Source organism: Lutra lutra, chromosome 10 (genome assembly GCF_902655055.1).
Source record: "Lutra lutra chromosome 10, mLutLut1.2, whole genome shotgun sequence".
Taxonomy (NCBI): domain Eukaryota; kingdom Metazoa; phylum Chordata; class Mammalia; order Carnivora; family Mustelidae; genus Lutra; species Lutra lutra.
The window spans coordinates 74,031,454-74,053,514 of NC_062287.1; the positions used below are offsets into that span (position 1 = coordinate 74,031,454).

Genomic DNA, 22,061 nt, shown 5'->3' on the forward strand with positions numbered 1-22,061 from the left:
TGGACTCTGCTGTGGGCCTGCATCATGCTCCCCCAATTCTGGTGAAGACACTGCAGTGCCACGTGGTGGAAAGCTGTCCCCAGGGCGAGACAAAACCAGAACCATCAGCATATACTGTAACCTGCTGGTGGCCCTCCTAGGATATGACCTTGATGGTGGGCACAAGGCAGGGAGGCATGGCAGGGACTTGCCTTTCCCTAGCAGGCTGGCCTCAGCTTGTGTTGAGGGAGTCCTTTGGGCAGTTTTGGGCTGACCTAGCCCCTCCGGGGGCCATGTCCTTGGAGACGGAGCTGTAGAAACTCTCCTGCCCGCCTCTCACCCACCAGGCCGTCCCTTTGGCCCTTAAATAAGTTTTGTGTGTGTGCGTCAGAGCTGGTTAAAATGTTTTGTCTGTTTAGCATTGCCATGGCAACCCAGGGGCATCTTTTTGGCTTTCAAGTGCTGTGTTCAGCAGAGTTACTTAGTTTGGGAGGAGAAACTGCCTGGAGCCTGGCCCGAGGGCACTGCCTCTCCTGGAACCCCTGGGCTCCAAGACAGAGCCTCACTTTGGGGCCTAGGAATGTCTGCTTCAGGGGGTGGTTTTCTTTTTTAATCATTATTATCTTACAGGGCTTGGCTTTCTGTTGTGGATGAGGAGAGGTGCAAAGTTAGCAAGGCCTGCTGGCCCTTTCAACGGAAAGCCCCAGGCCTGTTTATCCCTTTGGTTGCTGATCTCTGGCCCAGGGTCATCTGGGGCCTCCTAGTGCAGCCACCTCCTGAGCTCTCCAAGTGCTCTGCCTTCTTCTCTTGGTGCTTCTACTTTTTATTTATTTATTTCAAAGATGTTATTTATTTATTTTTAGAGAGAGACTGCACAAGCAAGGGGGAGGAGCAGAAGGGGAGAGGGGAAGGGCAAAAGAATCCCAAGCCGACTCTGTGCTGAGTAAGGAGTCCGATGTGGGGCTCAATCTCATGACCCTGAGATCGTGACCTAAGCTGAAACTAAGAGTCCTGTGCTTAACCGACTGAGCCGCTCAGGCACCCCCTTCCCATAGAGTGTCTAGATGGAGGGCCAACTGGGCTTGAGAACCATGCAGGCCAAGTTCAAGTTCCTCCTCTGCTGTCCTGTGGCCTTGAGCTCATTATTTAACCTTTTAAAGGCTCTATTTCCTGTTTCTGAAAATGGGGTTGATAATACAGCTCATAAAGTTTTTGTAGTACTAATGAGGCAACGCAAGGGATAACCATGGGTAGTACTGCTGAAGATGATAAAATACAGCAAGAGCCTGTCGGGGTCCGCCAGGTGCCAGGTGCCCGGCTCAGTGCTGCCCAGCTGTCCTCTCCCTCCATTGTCCCAATAGCCCTTTCAGGTAGGTGAGCTCGTTACCCCCATGCTCCTAACATAGGAACAGCCCTTGATACATGGCAGTTTCTAGGACAATGGTGATTTGTGATCGTAGTTCATGTGTTGGGGACATGGAACCCTCTGGAAATCTGAGGAAAGCTAAGGCCCTCTCCTCCTCAGATCACACAGCCCCCAGAATTTTGCATATACCTGAGCAGACTGTAGATCCCAGAGGCCAGCCCATGTGTCCTCCCAGGGCTCCACAGACCCAGAGTTCAGTGCCCCTGCTGCTTAGGGCACAGCTCTGCCCCCCACCCTGTCCTTTCAGCAGTCCCCATGGACATGGTGGCACCTGATTCCCAAAACAATAGGAATTTGTATGTAGACATAGAGAAGTACCAGGCAGTAGTTTTCAAACTCACATTCCATGAGCAGAATCCACCCTCCTTCCCAAAAAACAGCACATGGGGACTGAGCCTTTACAAGGTCTCGTTCTTTCTTTCTTTTTTTTTTTTTTTTGGTCCCAGTTTACTCACTTAGGAAGCAGAGTTGGAACTCAAACCCAAGTCTATCTAGTTTAAGAGCCTGTGGTGTCCACTTCTGTGACAGAGAAAGGTATAATAAAAATAGTCTCCTCCTCCCCATTCCCTACTCTAATTTTTCATTTGTGGACAGAGCAGAATCAGCAGAAGGGAGGAGATTGAGTATTTTCGGAAAGGGCCTGGGCTGACCTGTGGATGGAACCTCAGGAGCGGAGGAAGGAGGAAGGGCCCCAGTGAGAGGCAGCTCTTGAGATGGCCTTGGACAGGCCTGGCGCCAGGTACCTCCCGCTGCGTTCTCCACAGAGCCTCCTGGGCCAAGGCAAGGCCATCTGCAACAGAATCAGGTTTCCAGGCCCAGTGACCTTGGGGCCTCCCAACAGCTGAGAGAAAGCCAGCCACATGCCTAGGGAGTGTCTGAGATCCTTGGGCAGCTGAGGTGCCTCTTCCCTGGGCCCCTGAGCCTATTTTTATACCACCCTAAGGGCACACACATGTTACAGAACCAAGGAGGGATGAGGAAAAGTCCACAGGTCACTTAAAATTTAAAGCAAAGTGGAAAGAGTCCAGGGTCAAGGTCAGCAGGCAGCATCCCCCACTTCCCACTCGATGGTACATCCATTGTCACTGCTTAGGTTTTGGCCGGTTATGGCTTTCAACACGGAGGCAACAACCATGTCTTAGCTTTCTGCCTCTTTGGCACATCTCTGTTTAAACCATCGTGGGCTGCCCCTTCCCCTTTCCATGCTCTTGAGCACACAGTAGAAGGTCCTTCACAATCCACTTACCATCATTGCTTGCCACTCGGCCTCTCCAACTCCATACCCTGGGCATTCTGGAGCGTGGGGTGCCCCCAAAGAGGCTGTGTACTCCTGTCTTTGTACTTAGCCACATGCTGTCCAGACTGCCTGGAAGAACTGAGGATCATCCCATGTAGATACTGTGACCTTTAATCTTCAGGTCAATTGTTATCTCAAGTAATTGAGATAATTAGGTGCCTGTCCTCTTTCCTGTCTCCTGGTATTAGGTACCTGCATTTCTCATAGCACCCCCTTGTGGTTGTCTGTTGAATTGTCTTCTTGAAGGAGATGCTGTGTCTTTCACCTGAGTATCCTAACTTAGGATACACTTAGATGATTGGCATCTAGTAGGGGTTTAATAAGTGTTGGATGGTTGGGCAGACAGATGGATGGATGGAAAGACTAAGAAGGGAGCTGGCCTGGACTTGCCCATGTGACTAAAGGATTGTAACCTACCCTCATCAGATCCTTATTTATGGCCATAATATGGGTATTGGAAGTTCTTTAGTGTTATCCCAGAAGTATCGTTTCTACTCTTAATTCCTCTCTTTCTTGGTTTATCCAAAAGACCCAAGTAGGACAATTTAGTTAACTTTTAGTTTATTGAGTTCTTTTATATCGCTCGTGGTAAACATACTAGGGATCCTTACAACCACCAGAGATTATTAACATTGATAATAAGAATGGTAAATGCTTGGAGTGCCTGGGTGGCTCAGCTGATTAAGCGTCTGCCTTGGGCACACGTCACGATCCCTGGGTCCTGGGATAAAGCCCCGAGTCAGCCTCCCTGCTCAGCGGGGAGTCTGCTTCTCTCTCTCCCTCTATCCTTCCCCCTTGCTCCTGCTCTCTCTCTCTCTCTCTCTCTCTCTCTCTAAATCAGTCAATACATAAAAATCTAAAAAAAAATGGTAAGTACTTTACATGTTTTAGCTCCTTTTATTCTCCTAGAATGAGAAATCGATCTTGCTCATTCCATTGAATGGTGTGGAGAAGCTAGACCCTGCTGCCATTTGTTGTGCTCTGCCAGGGGCTAAATATGAGTCATGTTAGAGAATCTCTCCTTCTCTTCCCCTCCTGCTGCAGAGCCTGGGGTTATTGCCTTGTCCCAGATTCTGTCTGTGTTCTTACATAAGAGTAGCAAACATGTATCCAATATACTTCTGACCGGACAATGTTATAGACCTCTGCATTGATGGATTTTATCTTCATAAAACCCTATGAGAGCAGTTACCTTTATTCCCACTTCACAGATGAGGAAACAGAGAGGCTTAGTAACAAGCATGAGGTCACACAGTGAAGAAGAGACAAGCTGGGATTTGAACCCTGAAAGCCTGGCTCTAAAGCCTGTTCCCTTAACTGTTAGGCTATTCTACATCTAAGGAAACTGACTAGAGAAGAGAAAAGATGGACTGGGATGTGGCGGTACTGTGGGGCGCCTGGGTGGCTCAGTGGGTTAAAGCCTCTGCCTTCGGCTCGGGTCGTGATCCCAGGGTCCTGGGATCGAGCCCCACATCAGGCTCTCTGCTCCGCAGGGAGCCTGCTTCCTCCCCTCTCTCTCTGCCTGCCTCTCTACCTACTTGTGATCTCTCTCTCTCTGTGTTAAATAAATAAAATCTTTAAAGAAAAAAAAATCACATTTGTGGTACTGGCCCTCCTATAGGTGTGGGGCAGAGCCTGGGTAGAGGCCTTCCTTCATAAGAAGGAGATTTGGTTTGAAGACGACTGGAATCAGGCAGCCTTGAGTCTCCCGTCCGGGACCGCGTGTGCTGGGCAGTTGACTAAATCTGAGCCTGCCCTCCTCTGTGAAAGGGGGTTGTAATGGAAGCTGCCTCTTAGGGTTTCTGCCAGGGACGAATGAGGATGGCATAATTAGCACCTGGTCTCACCCTGGCGCATGGCGAGAGCACATTAGATGTTTTCCATTCCCTGCTTATGAGTCCTGTAGATCCTGACTACTGTGCACTGAAAGGTTTATTCACACTCCAAGTAGGCACCCAGTCTGGTAGGCTGAACAGGGGACCCCCAGAAGTTCCACATACTAATCTTAGGAACCGGTGTGAATGTTATCTTACATAACACAAAGGACTGTGCAGGTGTGATTAAGTGAAGGGTTTTGAGACAGGAAGATTATCCTGGATTATCTGGGCAGGCCCGGTATGATCACCAGAATCCTTCTCAGGACAGCAAGGAGGTGAGTGAGGACATGTGATTATGGGGCCGGGGTGGGAGTGGGAGGCAAGAGACTGGCAGATGCTGCTCCTGGCTCTGAAGAGGTTAGAAGGGGCCATAAACCAAGGCATGCCGGTGGCCTCTAGAAGCTGGAGAAGAGAAGGAAAAACTGATTTTCCCCTAGAGCTTGCAGAATGGATCTAGCAGGCCGACTCCTTTATTGTAGCTCTTCGAGACTCTAAGAGAATTTTAGGTTGCTTTAAGCCACTAAATTCTGGTCCCTTGTTACAGCAGAAGCAGGAAACTAATACTCTCTGGGATTCAACCGAAATAATTCTTGCCGTATTAGAAGTATGCTACCTGAGTTTCTAGCAGAGGCTCATTTGGCTACTATGAGCCCCTCGGGTTTCTGAGTTGGCCGGAAGTTGCTTCCGTTGTTAGAAGACTTCAGAACGGAGCGTGCCGCCTTTGAGCTAAATTCAGAGCAGGTCATTGTAGGGAAGTAGGGAGAGAACAGAGCTCCATATTTAGTTTCTGGCAGTGGAGGGCCATATTGTGGGTGGCCTCAGACCCTACGCTGTCCCGGGGTCCACAGGTGTCAATTACAACTTGGCCCCAGGGACTTGTGACCTCTTCTCGAACCTACACTTATGAGTAGGTATTGTGCTCCCCAACTAATGTGTGTTTGTCTTGTAGCTAATACGACATTTAAACACATTTTGAGACATTTATTGTATTTTGTTTAATAACATCCAAGCTTTGTAGTATGTATAACTTCTTTTTCATCTTTTGGTTCAGTAAAAATCTCCATATTCCCAGCACCTGGCACGGGGCTAAGTACATTGGAAGCGCTCAGCTCATGTTTCTTAGATGAACGAGCTTCAGCAATCAGTGGCCTGACTGTCCGGGAACTGCCCAGAGAGTGTGAGTGATGTCACACGTGAACTTTCAATATGTCAGATATGTACTATGTATTTTGTATTTTTCAGTGCTGTAAAGAAACTTGAGTTGTCTTAAGCCAAGAAATTCTCTCCAATCATCTCTCTCATGATTTTATATTTTAACTTAGTCGTAAAGACGTGCGGGAAAGACCCCCATAGAGCAGATTATTTTCCTTAATGAGGGAAGTAGCATTTGGTTTGGCAAAGCTTTCCTGAGCAGAGCCCCCCACCCCCACTCTGGAGTGCCTAGGGACATCACCTGGAGGGCTTGTCCCAACAGGGCTGGGCCCCACCCCCTAGAGCTGCTGTTTCAGGAAGCCTAGGGTGGAGCTGGGGTATTTGCATTTTTAAATGAGCAAATCTTGGGCACCATGCTGATGCTGTTGGTTTGGTGACCACACTTTGCCAACGGTTAGCTTCAAGCTGAGTACAGAAAGCCTCTTTGGGGCTCTGCCTGTGCAAACACATGTAAATGTGAATTAGCTTGCAAAGTTTTTTAAAATTTGTAAAAATTAACAGTATCTCTAGAGGGTTTGTTTAAATTTCAGGATTTTGTTTTTTTTTTTTTTTTTTTTTTTTTTTTTTTTTTTTTAGGATTTTGAATGAGCCAGTCATTTTGCTTTTTTGGAAAGGTTAAGATGCTTTAGATGTCCCCATGTCTGAGAACTGTAGTAGGCTTGGAATGGATCAGATCTGAATTGTGCTCATGGCCATGGTCTTGGAGTCTGCCAGCACATTCTCTATCCCTTCTAGCTCACTTAACCTGTGTGACCCTTGGTTTCCTCTATTGAAAAATGGAAGCGATAATCCTTTAGCACATTGTACTTAACTGCCTGCCTCCCAGTAGATGATAATGTCTTTGAGGGTGCTGTTGCATCTGTCCATCTGTCCATATGGCCTGGCACCTGGTAGATGCTCAGGGAATATTTACTAAAGAAACACTCAGCACACCTGCCTGGGGACTGAGGCACTGTCAGTGGCAAAGTGGTGCTCCATAAGGTTAAAGAACTTAGCAAATGTGAGGAGATGTGGAGGGAGAATAGCCACACATCTTCTTGAACTAGAAAAGAGATCGGATGGTGACTTATAACCATGAAGATTGTGGTTTACAGAACAGCCATCTGGGCCTCGTGCTTGGATCCATCTTACATGTAGTTCCTGTGTTTCAGCCTAGCATCAAAGGGGGGGTCTCTTGTATCTGTGGAGTTTTGTTTGTTTGTTTGTTTAAAAGAAATATTTATTTGACAGAGAGAGATCACAAGTAGGCAGAGAGGTAGGCAGAGAGAGAGTGGAGGAAGCAGGCTCCCCACTGAGCAGAGAGCCTGATGTGGGGCTCGATCCCAGGACCCCAGGACCATGACCTGAGCCGAAGGCAGAGTCTTTAACCCACTGAGCCACCCAGGTGCCCCTGTTTGTTTTAATTTTTCCATGAAGCAGAACTGAGCCAGGACTTCCTCTTTGCACTTGGGTAAAGCACGGTTAGCCTATGGTGTCTGCATTTTGGGGACTGGTCGGTAGATGAAAGCCTGTGGGCTCAACCTCAGCAAAGGGAGGAGGACAGTTGCCTATGAGCTGAGGTCAAGTCCCAGAAAACCTTTTAAAACAAACAAAAAATCTTGAATCGATGCTGATAGATGAAAGTCAACGTACTTCGTAAAAATTGATCTTCTAGTCCATCCATCTTCCCTTCCTTCCTTCCTTCCTTCCTTCCTTCCTTCCTTCCTTCCCTGATGATCTACCAGTGCTGGGTTGGCACTCCTCAGGCCAAAATTGGCTAAACCCGGGTAGCAGCTGCCTCCTCCAGAAGGGTGTGGGCTGCATTTGTCCTATGCTCCACCATTCCCTATTGTCTTACATGCAGATTTTGTTACTCATTTGTTACTGGCCTGCCCCTTACACACATTTGAGGTTTGTGATCCCCAAACTGTTGCATTCTTAGGAGTGTCATGAACTTCTTCAGAGATCCTAAGCACTGGCATATGGGCATTTGAAAGATCCTTGTTTGGGGAGCATTTTGACTTGAAAATAATGCCCATAAATGTTTATATTAATAATTTTCTGCTCCTGAAGATTTTAACACTAGGAAAGGAACATAAATATCTCCTACAAAACATGTACAGGAGAATGTGGGGAGAGTCAGCTCTTTCCTCTGTGAAGTGTCCTTTGTCCTTCCAATATGAAGATGAGATTTGGTTCAGAAGGACTGATGACTCGCCATCACACACAGCTGAAATCCCAGGGTCAGGGAGGTGACCACAGTGGTCCATAGCAATAGTGAAGCCCTTGTCATTTCGTTGTTAACATTCCATGTTTGTAGGGGGCTTCACAGATTTAAACCTCTTTCCATTAAGTGTTCTGATTCCCACTCTACCATATGTTTAGTATCTGTAAGGGGACTTTAGTGCCTCCATTTCCCCATCTGGAAAATGGTGATAGCAACTACCTCATCTACTGGTGAAAATTAACTAAAATAATGACATATGCCAAAGAATTTATCCCAGTGCTTTGTGTTTTCTAAGCATGTAAATATTAGTTTCTTAGGTCTCTGTAAGGCTTTCTGCATGCCCATTTTTCTGAAAGGAAAACTGAGGCTCAGGGAAATCAAGGACCTTATCCTAAGATAGTCAAGAAGCTGAGAAATCCACAGATGTCCTCTCTTGGTCCCGTCTCTCTGGGAGAGTAAAATTTCCCATCCGTAATGGCTCCAGTCACAATGCAGCAGACAACACTTTGACTTAAGGTTTATCCTCTGGAGGAGATGGGAGTGGATGGTAAAATCTTTTCTTTTTCACACTTTTCTCTGAAGGAGCGGGAAGACAAGAGGTGGAAATCCAGGCAGCCTGGATTCTTTTCACTGTTGTGAAGGATACCTAGTTCCCTTTCCTGGGAGATTTTGAAAGAAATCAACTGGGAATTAAAGCCTTTCCTGGGCCCCATCCTGCTTCTCTAAGGGAATCCTGAAGTGGGAGCTCTGACTAAAGCAGAGGGTCCTTCAGAGGGTCAGCCTACAGGTGGGGTGTTTCCTTTGACTTGATGTTTTTCCTATTTTGTGAGACTCCTTTCAGAGACTTGCAGAGATTTTATTCTGAGTTTCAGATGTACTGATGCTTTATTTATGAATAGCTCTAAAGCGCTCTATTTTTATAATCACCAGCAGTTTAATTTTAGCCTTTAAGGGGAACGTATATTCCTTATAGGAATTGTATGAAATAAGATTATGAAATAAAATTGTATGAAATGGCCAATATTTCACCATTTTTAACCTCCAAAAAATTGCAGTCTTATCTGGTTCAGCTGGATCCTTGACAAGGACAGAAATAGTAACAGAGATTAGCATTAAAAATTGACACTATTTCTTCCCAGGTGCATTAGATATCTTGTAGCCTTGGAAAGCTCAAGGATATCCTGTAATAGAGACCTTCCTTGTCTAGTCTGTTCGTTTCTTCCGGCAGGCTTGGTGCCTCTGACATTCTGCCTATGGCAGTGAACAGAGTGGAGAATTATTTTAATTATTCATAGAATCCTTAATTTTTGATACCATATGACTTCTGATTGGGCGGCATGTAGCTCTTTACATAGATCACAAATTTTAGAATTCGAAACCATTAGTCAAATCTCGCATCTTGGTATATTTTGTGTGCTACTTGCAAAATCTCCCCAATTACATATGAATCATCATCAGCGGTCTAGAATTCAGGCTGCGCTCTGAGGCCATACCTACTAACAGCTTTTTGAAATTAAAAAAAAAAATAGATTGAGATGATGTATAGGAAAGTTGCTAGTAGTGTGCCTGGCATATAATAATGACCCACTAATGACTAGCAGCCTCTGAAATTGGAGTGGAAAGGGAAGGGCAATTTTTGAATTCCATCTCCTGCAGAAAAGAACATGACCGGGGGATGTTTGCAGGCATAGGACGAAAGAGCAGACACCTTCATCCCTGCCTTCACCAGTAGGAGGGCGAAGCCTTGCAGGATTCTGAACTGGGCACGAAGGCGCTCTGCTTAGCTTTGCTTTCCTGATTATTGATGCTGCCAGGGTATTTCTTGAAGTATGTGCTGGCTGTCCTTGGAATTGCACGGTTGAAATCTAGGGACTGATTGCTCACAAGCAGCCCAGAAGAACCAGAGCTACAGATGATGGTGAACTGGCTGAAAAACAAAAGTGCACTCACAGGCTGGTCTACGGGAACTGACCACCCAACTGGGGGGCAAGTCTGGCTCCTGGTATTCATCTGCAAAAGGTCCCATTACCCTGTTCCTGTGTATATATTTGGTCTGTGGGGAAAATGACCTATTCTAGCAATACTTCCATGGAGGATTTGCTGCTGCACTCGTGGAATGTATCGAGGGTCTGTTTTGTTTTACATTATGTTTCTCATCTGCCTCTTGAAGACTTTGTGGTGGTTTATGGGTTTAAGGATATAAATATGGCCAAGATACAAGAAGAACCAGACTGTAATGAGCACAGTGAGTCCATGTCAGGCTTTTGAGTTGGTGAGTTGATAGGTGTGTAACCCTTCCCACGTTTGGGATCTGTGTTTAGTGGGGAGATTTCTGCTTCAAGTCTGCTTTTGTGTAGGGGGCTGTCTGTCATGTGAGGAAGGACCACACTATCTTGTCCGCTCTGTTTCCCCTTCCCCTGAAGCAGAGGCTGCAAGAGAGAAAATAGTCATTATTCATCAAAGAATGCATGAGGCTACCAGGTTTTAGTTAGTTCCTGGGTGGAAATCTCTAGCATGTGTCCACGGAACCTCTCTTCTCTGTTGGTTCAAAAGGCAGCCCCACGTTTGGGGTCCAGAAGGCAGGCATTGTTGAAGTTGGTGTCTGAATTTGTACCCTTCTCTGTAGGAAAAGCCAGGTTTTTCCTCAAAAGATCATTGCTCCTTCTTAATGAAACTGTTTGTTTGTTGTCTTAGGGTTTTTTATGTAACTTAGTAAAGGAGACTTTGAACCAAAATCTTTTGGGATAGAAACTGCTGATTCTAACAGGGTGGAAAGAATTCTAGCTACAAGGAACCCATTCATAGAGAGGCCATGCGAGTGCCATGTAATGTAGTAATAAGCCTCAGACTGTCTCACAAATTCCAAAATGATCCTGTCTTCCAGGAGAGGCCAGTGATCTCTCATATTCTGCTTTTATGGAATTTATTGAAGAAAGAGTCTTTTAAAGCTCTGGCTATGTAAAGTTCCTAACCCTTGACCCAGGTCAACCCATCTCTTCCTCAGTATCTCTGCTGAGAGAGTTCTATACATTTCTGTGTTCTATTAAAGCAGTTAATGTATTTTGCTAGAGTCTCGTGAGTGATGTGAGGGAACCGGAATCTAGTGGAGGAGTCCGGAGCCCACATTCTTTCAACAGGTAGCTGTCATCTAATAAGTGTGATGGAATACAGGTACCAGTGGGAGAGGTGACCCACGGGAAGCCAGCAGCAGTCCTTCTGCCTCGGTGTGAATTAGGTTACTTCTGTCTTTTCAAGAGTGGGCTTGCTGAGACATAGGTCAGACATTAGGTGATGGAGAAGACCCAGAGTCCTGGATAGCAAGATTTGAGGGGAAAGCTAAGAGCAGATGGAAGTCAGCCCAGGTAAGCTCGTCAAATTCTGCTTTGCCAGAGGCCAACTCCAGACATAGTTTTGGGTGTGTCATGGGCTTAGAATGATAGCCCAGAGATGGCATGTCAAAAATGACAACATAGTAACAAACACTGCCGGTTATGGGGCACCTGCTGAGCCCCACATACATCCTCTCTCAGAATGGCCACCTGCCCCCATCCTGTGAGATAGGTGCTGCAGTGCCCATTCGACAGGTCAGACCACTGAGGAAACCTAGTGGAGATCATCATTTTGTCAACAGCAGAATCAGGATTGGAAACGCAGATTTGTCGTACTCCAAAGCCTGTGTTATGTCCCTGAATACTACTCCTTAACCCTAATCACTCCCCACTAGCATTTGTATCCAGCTCCTAACTTGGAGGCCTCACCTTGGAACTGTCCCTTTGTGGGGAAGACCAGGAAGTGAGGCAACATGACTCTGAAACTGGAGTGGGGAGGTGATGTTAGCGGTGGCATGCCAGACGAATGCACGTGGAGGCATCCGCTGGGCCTCCCGACCACACCGATCCCCAATGGAACTGTCCCCCTCCTTGCTACCAATTGATGCTCTGCAGACCTCAACTGTAAGGGTTCATTTTGGGAGCCTCCAGTGTCAGGACTGACTTCTAGAACATTCCTACCCCTCCCTTTCCAGATTTCTCTTTGTCTCGAGGGAAAAATTGAGAAGTCAGAATATAATAGGAAAATGAGGTATTCTAAGCATTTGGAAGCAAAGTGGAGAAAGATCGTCACTAGAGGAATTTGAGATTCTTGTTTTCAATTTTCTTTTTTTTTAAATCCATATGGACCTACCCATTTGCTGTAATAGCAGAGAGACTCCTATAAAGGTTTTTTCCTCCCTTTTCTTTCTTTTTCTTTTTTTTATAAAGGAGCTCTTGATAACATCTTGGAAAGCTGAAGTTATGTTATATACAGTAAGATGGGTAACATTGCCAATTAAAGGAAAGAGCTGGGCGAGGCATTAAAGCAGCAAGTGCCATATAGCCCAAGTCCCACATTCTTCAGCTTTCTGTTTCAAAGCTGCCAAGAAAGCTAGAGCTGATGTGCTGAATGGCCAAAAGTGGGACAGAAAGGGTGGAGCCCCTCGTGCTATTGGTCTAGGATGGCTCCATGCATCAGCCAAGCAAGCAGCAACTTTGGGGGCTCACAAGGGGAGATGCCCTTGAACATCTCTCCACCTAAGAGAATTTGAAATGCCACCTAATAGTTCCCTCATTTCTGGGGTCTCCTAAGATGAAAATCATAATGGCCAGGCTCCACCAGCTCGGTCCCATGGGACTGTGTCTCCAGGACCACACTGTGGCCCATGAGGCATATGATCACGGGCTGGTGCTGGGCCCCAACACTGAGAGAGGTGTCCGAGTAACAGTTCAGTTGGACAAATCCTGCATCAGGTCATGACATGGAGTGCAGAGGGAAGAGACAACACAGGTGAGGCAGGCATGTAGGAGAAGCACTTCCCCATAGTTCATTTTGCTTTCTGGCTTTTGGTTTGGTTTCATGATTACACTTTCTTTCTTTCCTTTTTTATTTATTTATTTTACTTTCTCTTTTCTATTTTTATTCTTGGAAAGGGGCAGAGGAAGGAGTGTCAGAAAGGCATGGTGGCCTGTTGGTTAAGAAGCAGATCTTCCTAATACATGTGACCACAGATGCTGACCTCCCATTCCCATCCCTCCCTATCTCCATGCCCAGCGCAGATGTCACTGGAGCCCCCACTTCAAGGACACTGCTTGAGCCATCCCAGACACAAAATAGCCCAGCTTCAAGCTTTCAGACTGGAAGGGCTTTTCCTGGCTGCTGTTGCCTTGGTAATGGTGGGGAGAGAGTACACTCCAAGGCTTCCCTAAGAACTGGAAGGAGCCCTGCCTTCTCTCTCCTGTGAGTTATTGAAGGTGGCCCTGTGTGGCCAGCCCTCTTCTCTTGCTCAGTGTCCTATCTCCTAGCTCTTTTCCTCTGCCTGTTGGCCTCCAGCCATTTTGATTCTGTTTTGGTTATCAGAACGTGGTATGCTGTACATCCTGCATGGAACCTTCAAAGCCGTAGGTTTACTGGGTTTGGAATGGTCTGTCTCCCCGCTCTTGGGTCCCAGTTAACTCTTGGGTCTCAGCTCATATTCCCCTTCAGTCGGTAAATCTTGAGCATCTGCAGTGTGCTCCTCACTGTTCTAGGTGCCTGGGGCCATGTCAGTGAGCAGATGGACAAAAAGCCCTGTCTCTTTGAACCTCCATGCTATCTCTTCCTTAAGAAGTTTTTATTCGGGGCGCCTGGGTGGTTCAGTCGGTTAAGCATCTGCCTTCAGCTCAGGCAGGATCTCAGGGTCCTGGGATTGAGTCCTGCTTAGGGCTCCCTGCCCAGTGGGGAGCCTGCTTGTGCCTGTTGTCTGTCTTTTGTCTCTTTCTCTCTCTCTCTGGCAAATAAATAAATAAAATCTTTTAAAAAATAAAATTTTCTTTAAAATTTTTTTTAAAAATCCAACCCTCCTCCCCAGTCCCCTGGGTAGATGAGGTCTTCTAGTACATGAGAGATGTTGTCTCTTACTTGTGCATTATTATTAATAATGTCCAGTCCCCCCTTCTGTGAGGTCAGGAATTATTCACCACTGTATACCCAGTAGGTGTTCAGTAGGTAGGGGGTCAAGGAATGGATAAATGAATGGAGGAATAATTATTTTTCTTGACAAGTAGCAGCATCAGGGTCACACTTCAGGAAGGAAGTTGTTTGAGCCGATGCATGAGGCTCCTGAGGAAGCTACACTGTTGTGCTTTTAGACCATCCAGGACTTGCAAGTTCTTACTCCGCCTTGTCTGGGGTCCGGGTCTACCATTCCCAAGGCGCTGGGTATTTCATGACTTTGAAAAATGGCTGTAAGCATGCCTGACTTTCATACAGCAGCTGTTTGCCGCTCCTCCCAGGACAGAGATCTCCAAGGGCCCCAGTGAGAAACTCTTAACTCATGATAACTCATGCCCCATTTGCTCGCACGCCCGGAGCCCCATCTTCCCCCTTGGGCCGGGTAGTGCCCAGAGGGATGGTCTTCGTTTGCATTTATGATCTTCATGCGCTTTGCACTCAGCTACACTGGTATTCAGAGAAAAATGCTGCCATGACAACTGCTACAACAGATGGTATTTGATCAGTCTCTAAGCTACGGAGGAGATACACAGCCGTTCTTCCGAGGTTTGCATATTTCACTTTATCATGAGACCCAGGACAGCCTTAACCATGGTCAAAATGTGAAGTTTTCCATTTGCCTCCCATCCCTCCCCCTTCTCTTTCCAGTTGTTTGGCATTTGTTTTGATTTTCCTTGCTCTCTGGCTGTCCTGGGTGGAGATGGGCTCTTGGACGTGGGAAGCAAAGACGGCAATGCACACAGTCCGTGGAAGTTGCCCTGCAAGTCTCAAGTACAGAGATTGTTGAGAAACTATCCAGCTTGGGGATGGAGATCCCGACTGAGACTGGGAGGGAGCCCTCACTGTAGCCTCTCTCTCCTGGATCATCATAGTCACAGACGGCACACGGTGAAGGCCACCCATGGCCCCAAGCAAAGGGAAGACTGTGCATGTCCATCTTGGTCTTGGTTTGTCCCCTTACTCTACCTGTGCCTGCAGCCAAACCCCATTCTGCTCCCAGGGTTTCCAAGCCACGTTGTGGTCCCACTTCTGGGCTTTCCACCTCCACCCCACCTAAAACTCCAGAAGCTTCTTTCCAGAGCTCTTGGACCCATTTCTATGGCAGCGATGACCACAGAAGCCTTCTCCCCCGGTGCAAAGTGTAGCTCCCACCATCCCCCACCCCCAACACTGGAATGTCAGGCTTTGCACAGATTTTTGTCAGCTAATTTTGGAAAGTAGTTTATATTGGCTGCTATGTGTTAATGAACCACTTTGGTCGTATTTACATACTTTGCTGCTTAAGAGCCTTTCCCATCACTCTGCATTCCCAACTCTAATCAGATCCGCCTCTCACCCTGTGTGTCTGGGGAGCACATGCACCCCAGGGCTCATCAGCGCTAGGCATGGGGACACCCTTGTGCTTGCTGAGGGCCCCTGGCCAGGCGCTCACTGGGTGTGGTGGTGGTGTGCAGTTTCAACGGTGCACGAGGATAGATTGCTTGTTTACTGTATGGTACCTGGAAGAAAACCTTAAGGTGAATTTCAGTCACAAGAGAGGCTGGATCAAAGAAACATTCTCCCCTTCTGATCTCCTTCCAAGTGAAGCTAGGAGGTTGGAATCCACATCTGACCCTATTCTGCTTCCCAGCCCCGCTCTCTTCCTGGGGTGCAGATGAAAAGAGCGTGGGTCTCAGCAGCCTTGTCAGGAGTGATTTTTAACCTTAATGGAACGTTATTAAAGAGTGGATTTGAGACTTAGGAATGTTTTTTGAACTCCTTCTTTGAGCAGAGAAATCATCATAGTAGAGGGAAAAAATTCAAGGCACTTGATGGGCTTATGAATCGTCTTTTAAATGATGACCCAAGTTCTTATTTTTAGTTTTAACATATTCCAGGAGTGCGATGCAACCATCCAGACACTGTCCCCTGCTTTATCTCCTCTTTAGGAGAAAGCATTCTTGGTGCCCCTAGACCTTCTCCCTCTACCTAACCAAGGAAGATCCTGATGCTTCCTTTGCTTATATGCTCTGATTCTCCCTGACATGGCTGGGAATTGGGGTGTGTGTCGGATGGCTCTGTGGACCCTAGAGAGAAGGGCTATGTAAGTGTGGGCTCCTGGACAGGACGAGGGCTCCTGGACAGGACGAGGACTCTGCCCTAACATGGTCAGGAGAACCCAGCACAGTGTCTGGAACAGAGCAGACATTTACAATTATATTGATTGATGAAAAGAATCACAGGTTTCTCAGGCTTCGTACTATTGACCCTTTGGGTAGGATTTTTCATCCTTATGTGTGTTGTAGGATGTTCAGCAGTATCTTTGGCCTCTACCCACTAGATGCTAGTGGCACCCCCCACACTGTGAGAACACAGAATGTTGCCAGATGTCCCTTGGGGGTGGCAACATTGTTACCCCTTCTCCCGGCACTCTCCCTGCCCTGTGGAGAAATGATCTTGAAACTCTTTGAAAGAATAATAGGGATTTTAAAAAGTAACAGGAGGAAAAAAAATAGTCCAGGTAACCTATTTATAATTATTCATTCCTTTAGTAGAATTTAACATTAAAAGAAAGCCCAGTAGATGGCCAAATTGAAATGAACCAAGGGCTAGCCTGGCAGGAAGAAATTACCATGTACTTTAAAATACGATATGCATTGAATGCTCCATAAATGTGCCACGTAAATGTGCCTTATGTTCCTTGGAAGAAAATGTCTATAGAATTAGAATGTTGTAGTAGGGCAGTGATTTTCTTGAATACATCGGTGGGGGTCTTTTTTTGTTTTTAAATCAATGCTACTCTGCCACACTGTTGTTGAAAAAATGTAACCTACCCACATCAGCACACCTCCGTGACGCTTGCCAGGATAGATACCAAGTGTACTATTTTTGATTTTACATTAATAGATTCCCAGGCAGTCAGCTTTTTCTTTATCTCAATTCTCACGGGGACAATACTTGCCCAAACCTCACTTATCAGCCATGTGCAAGATACACTGAAGAAGCAGGATAGGATTATTCAAAGGAAAAAGGGATTGAAGAATTTTATAATTTTATCATGATTTAAATATTAGTCCTTCTGTCGGGGCAACAGATCCTTTTGTGTGATTTTGGTACATTACCATTGTGGGCTGTTGTGGAAATAAGGACTGATAATTATTTTTCTCAAAATGTAACAGGGGGTAATAACATTTAGAGATCTAATTTTGATTACTTAAAATGTAAGCGGATTGCTTCAAAACACCTTCCACAGGGGTTCTCCCGCCATTCTTCCTTCTTTCCCCTCCCCTTGCCCTCTAGGATAGTGGCACCTGCTTGTCATCATCAGTCCTTCTGGCTTGGAAGGAAGGAAGAGTTAAAAGCAATCTTGCTTTCCCTCCCCTTTATATGAAATGATTTTCTGCAGTGGTGGCAGGCATAACCCATAACATCAGCATTTATTTGCAGGAAATTGCATTTTGACCCTTTTTCCAAAGATGATTAAAAAAAAGTCTCCCAGATGAGGATCTTTGAGGGTGAGCTGGAGGCTGGGAGAGAGATGGGAACCCGGGTGCCCCCGTAGCTCAATTTTGTGTTTGGAAGGTCTGAAGACTGGGAGCAGAGAAGGAAAATGCCAGACACAGGAAAGGAGGACATATATTTCAGGAAGACTCTCTTGGAGCCAGACTTTACACAAATTAGACCTCTTCTTGCACTGTAGACTCTGCATTCTGTGGCTATGAAGTCGCCTTCAGAAGACCGCTTGGGAAGGGGAAAGGAGAATGGTCACATGGACTCTGTGATAGACAGTCATTTATTCAAGATAAACCCCATGGGTTAAACACCCTTTTGAATGTATAAGAATGCTGACAGAACGTAGGAAGTCTGGTCAGGGGCAGGGGAGTTCTCCACTGTGAAATGCAAACTGTGTGAAATTCAAAGATCCTTGTGTCAAGTCAAAAGCAGTTTCTTTTATTTACGGTCACCATTGACATTAATCGAGCCTGAACATTTTCCTGTAGACCAAAAAATCATTAGCCTTGACAAATGAAGTCAAATCAGACCTTTGGGAATGACCTAATTGTTCTTTCCCGAGGGCTGGACGTTTGCTTGCCCTTGGCCGTGGCATCAGCCCTGGCAAGCCTGGGAGGCCTCCCAGACTCTGGCAGGTGTGTTCCTTCTTGTCACAGAACACACAAAGGACAGAGGGGTTCACGGAGGTCACAGCCCTCCCTCGTCATCTGCAGTGCCCGCCAGCCTGAGAATTTTTTGAGTAAACGCGGCCCAGAGCCCGCTGAAACTCCCATTCACTGTTTTCACATTTGACGGCGTACCTCCTTGGTGCTGGAAATTTCTCCCAGCTGCTGGTGGACGGGGTGGGTCTACCGTCTCCTTCATCCCCACCTCCATTTTTCTGGCAGCTGCTCAAATTTTCAGGATAGCTCTAGTGACAGTGGTGCACATAGGCGCTCTCATTCCACTCTGGTTATTTTTGGTAGCCATGAGCAAGCCAGGGCCTTGACTTCTGGAACTGTGTGGTTGGGATATTAGGTAACTTTTTCTTGTGCAAGTACAGACAGGGAGTCCTGACCTGCACCCATCCATCCATTCACCCATCCATCCCTCTGCCGCCGGCGCGTCATTTTCCTCGTTGCGAACCTTAGTAAATGCACAGTGAATTCTCTCTTCGACATCGCCCTTTGTTCCTGATAAAAGATGGCTCTGAGAAGGCTGAACCTGGATTGAGCGTATGTCATTTTTTTTTCTAGATTGAAAACATAGATGCCTGCTTGAATTTCCTGGCAGCGAAGGGAATAAACATCCAGGGGCTGTCTGCAGAAGGTGAGTCAGAGCACTTGTCAGGAAGCTGCCTTTTCATTGTTAGAAATGCCCACCTGTTACTTACTGATGACTTTAATACAGTTAAGCCCAGGGCTGCTGGTGTGCGCTTCTGGCTTTGTTTTCCTCCTGGTTTTGAGGCAGCTCAAGGCCTGTCTAGACTCAACTATGCCAACTTTTTGACACCTAAAGAATCGCTCCAGGAATGGAGAGCCCACCAGGCCGGCTGATGTCTGCTAGACACAGAGGAGGGGTTCCTGGAGATGCAGCCGCTTCTCTGGAGGAGGGCTTAATCCAACAACGCCGATTTGATTCACCCGGCTAGCAATTCAGTTAATTATCAAGCCGGGCCTTATCTGTGGGAGAGAGAACACTTAGCCACAGCTTATATTTAAATTGCATAGTTCCCAGGGAAAAATGCAGAGTCCTTATCTCTTGCTTTTCTTAGTTCAAAAAAAAAAAAGAAAGAAAAGAAAACACGTGATGTATTAATGAGAGGCTGCGTTTTGACATTCTGATTAGTTTTTAATTAACTCCAATTGGGTGGCTAATTAGCACATTAGCGTGTGCTGGTGGTTTGCTATTCAATTAAGTATTGGTCTGGAGATGGCTGGTCCGAGTTCTCAGCCGCCTCAGGCAACGTCTCGCCCTGGAATCTTCCGCGCGCTCTCGGGTTTGTGAATCCAGGCAGCTGGCAGCCCAGACGCGGCCACAGGCCTCAGCAGCCTCCCAGCCTCATTAGGCTGCACCTGCCTCCAGTTTTCCCAGAACAGGTAAAGCAGTTTGGGCCTCATGTGACCCCACCTTTCCCTAGCAAGGCTGCTTCTTGAAAAGATGCCTATTAGCATCGATTCTGGTGGTCAGGGTGGGGAGGAGGGGAGGCAGTGAGGAAGGAAGGAGCCCAGTGGAACAGGTAAGTTTGCAAGTTGTGGCCTACTTGGGGCCTGTTCCTTGCCTCTGCCCTGCTACGCGGTGAGAGCTTGATTTTCCTGGCTGTGTGAACGGTACTGGGGGCTGGCGGCTACTCCTGATGCCTCGTGGGTGTGTCGTGCTTTGTCTGAATGTGACCTCTCCGATGCTGGGCCTGCCCCAGGTCCGGAGTGGACACACTGCTTGCAGAGGTCTCCATGGCAGCTGTCGGCTGGTCAGCCCTAACCCTGGCTCCGAGAGGGGGGATCCTTGGGGGATTCCTTTGCCCTGGGGGATGGGCCCTCCTCTGTGGGGATGAGACCTGGGCTCCATACCCATGGAACGCAGCTTGCTGGGGTGTGGTGGGGCTTGGTGTGGAGTTTCCATGGATAGGTGGGGAGATGCAAATTCTCGTTCCAAGGAACATCATTTCCTTCTGGTAGAGCATTGTTGTGTTGGTGGGTGGGTGGCACGCACAGGCTCCTCGTGCTTTCTGGAAGGGGTTGGACCCCAGGCCTGTGCCCCCCCCTCCCCCCTCCCCAGCAGAGTATCAGCAGGGACTTGCCCAGAGTCCGCTCAACAGAAAGGGCTCTAGGGGATGTGGACTCCATGTAAGTCACCTTCATCCATGTGGCCTGGAGGTGACACCTGGCCCCTCTGGCATCTATCTGCATGTTGTCCTGCGCTCTGCCTCGTTTGTCCCCCTGAACCTACCCCGTCCTCTTGAGACCTTAAGGCACAGATTATTCAGTAAGTACTTGTTGAATAAATAAGTACCACCCGCACTTCTCAGGCTTGTCTATGAAGCAGCTCCAGCGCCTCCAGCTGAAGTGGGGACTCATAATAGCTGGAATGTACAGATGACAAAATGACTTAACGAGATGCTGAGTGACATCCTCCAAGCCCATAGCTAGTGAGCAGCAGAGCCAGTGCTGACCCCAGGTCTCTGTGATTTCAGAACTCGTGTTCCTGGTGTCTTTTGGGACAGCAGAGGGATAAAGTCGAGGCATGTCACGTACAGGTGAAGGAAACCAGAAAAGATCTAGAACTTTCTTGGCCAGAACACGGTCTCAGAAGATGAGGCCTATCAGGCAGACCCTCAGCTCCAGCCTTGCCCATGTTAGGATGTGGCCCGTGGGGGTCTCTGAGCACAGAAGAGCCCACCGACCCAGTGTGTTGCGGTGTCTGTCATTGGGGCACAGCCAGGAAGAGGCTTCATGGTGTTTCAGTAACGGCCCCCCAACTGTGTGATGTGGAACCCCTCATCTTTCCTGCTGAGTCGAGACTCATTTTCTGACATCTTGGCCAGAATACAGAACTTGTCAGTCATGGTCCATTATTAGAACAGTTTTATCTTAATGCTTATGATGGTATTGTTTTGGTTTTTTAAAATTTTTAATTTAAATTCAGTTTAATTAACATATAGTGTATTATTAGTTTCAAGGATAGAATTTAATGATTCATTAGTTGCATGCAGTATCCAGTGCTCATTACATCATGTGCCCTCCTTAATGCCCACCACCCAGTGACCCCATCCCCCTATGCACCTCCCCTCCAGCAACCCTCAGTTTGTTTCCTAGAGTTACCAGTCTCTTATGGTTTGTCTCTTCTCTGTTATCTTATTTTTCCTTCCCTACCCCTATGTTCATTTGTTTTGTTTCTTAAATTCCACACATAAGTGAAATCATATGGTATTTGTCTTTCTCTGACTGACTTACTTCACTTAACACGATGTCTTCTAGTTCCATTAATTTTGCTGCAAATGGCTAGATTTCATTCTTGTTGATGGCCAAGTAATATTCCATTGCATATATATACCACCTCTTCTTTATCAATTCATCTGTTGATGGACATCTAGGTTCTTTCCATAGTTTGGCTATCATGGACATTGCTGCTCTAAACATTTGGGTGCACGTGCCCCTTCGGATCACTACGTTTGTATCTTTAGGGTAAATACCCAGTAGTGTGATTGCTGGGTCATAGGGTAGCTCTATTTTCAACTTTTTGAGGAACATCCACGCTGTTTTCCAGAGTGGCTGCACCAGCTTGCATTCCCACCAACAGTGTAGAAGGGTTCCCCGTTCTCTGCATTTCTCATCAACATCTGTGATTTCCCAAGTTGTTAATTTTAGCCATTCTGACTGGTGTGAGGTGGTATCTCACTGTGGTTTTGATTTGTATTTCCCTGATGCTGAGCAATGTGGAGCATTTTTTCATGTATCTGTTGGCCATTTGGATGTCTTCTTTGGAGAAATGTCTGTTCATGTCTTCTGCCCATTTCTTGATTGGATTTTTTATTTTTTGGGTATTGAGTTTGATCAGTTCTTTATAGAT

The 22,061-nt window shown here is 46.8% G+C and overlaps 1 protein-coding gene across 12 annotated transcripts in view; it reads left to right on the plus strand.

Moving 5' to 3' along the window:
- Positions 1-22,061, plus strand: part of NAV2 (neuron navigator 2) — a 398,868-nt gene that overhangs the window by 139,137 nt on the left and 237,670 nt on the right. For all 12 annotated transcript variants that reach the window (XM_047690357.1, XM_047690360.1, XM_047690361.1 and 9 more), the window contains exon 4: positions 18,749-18,821. In XM_047690357.1, the coding sequence (XP_047546313.1) occupies positions 18,749-18,821 (73 nt within the window). The remainder of the gene's footprint in view (positions 1-18,748; positions 18,822-22,061) is intronic.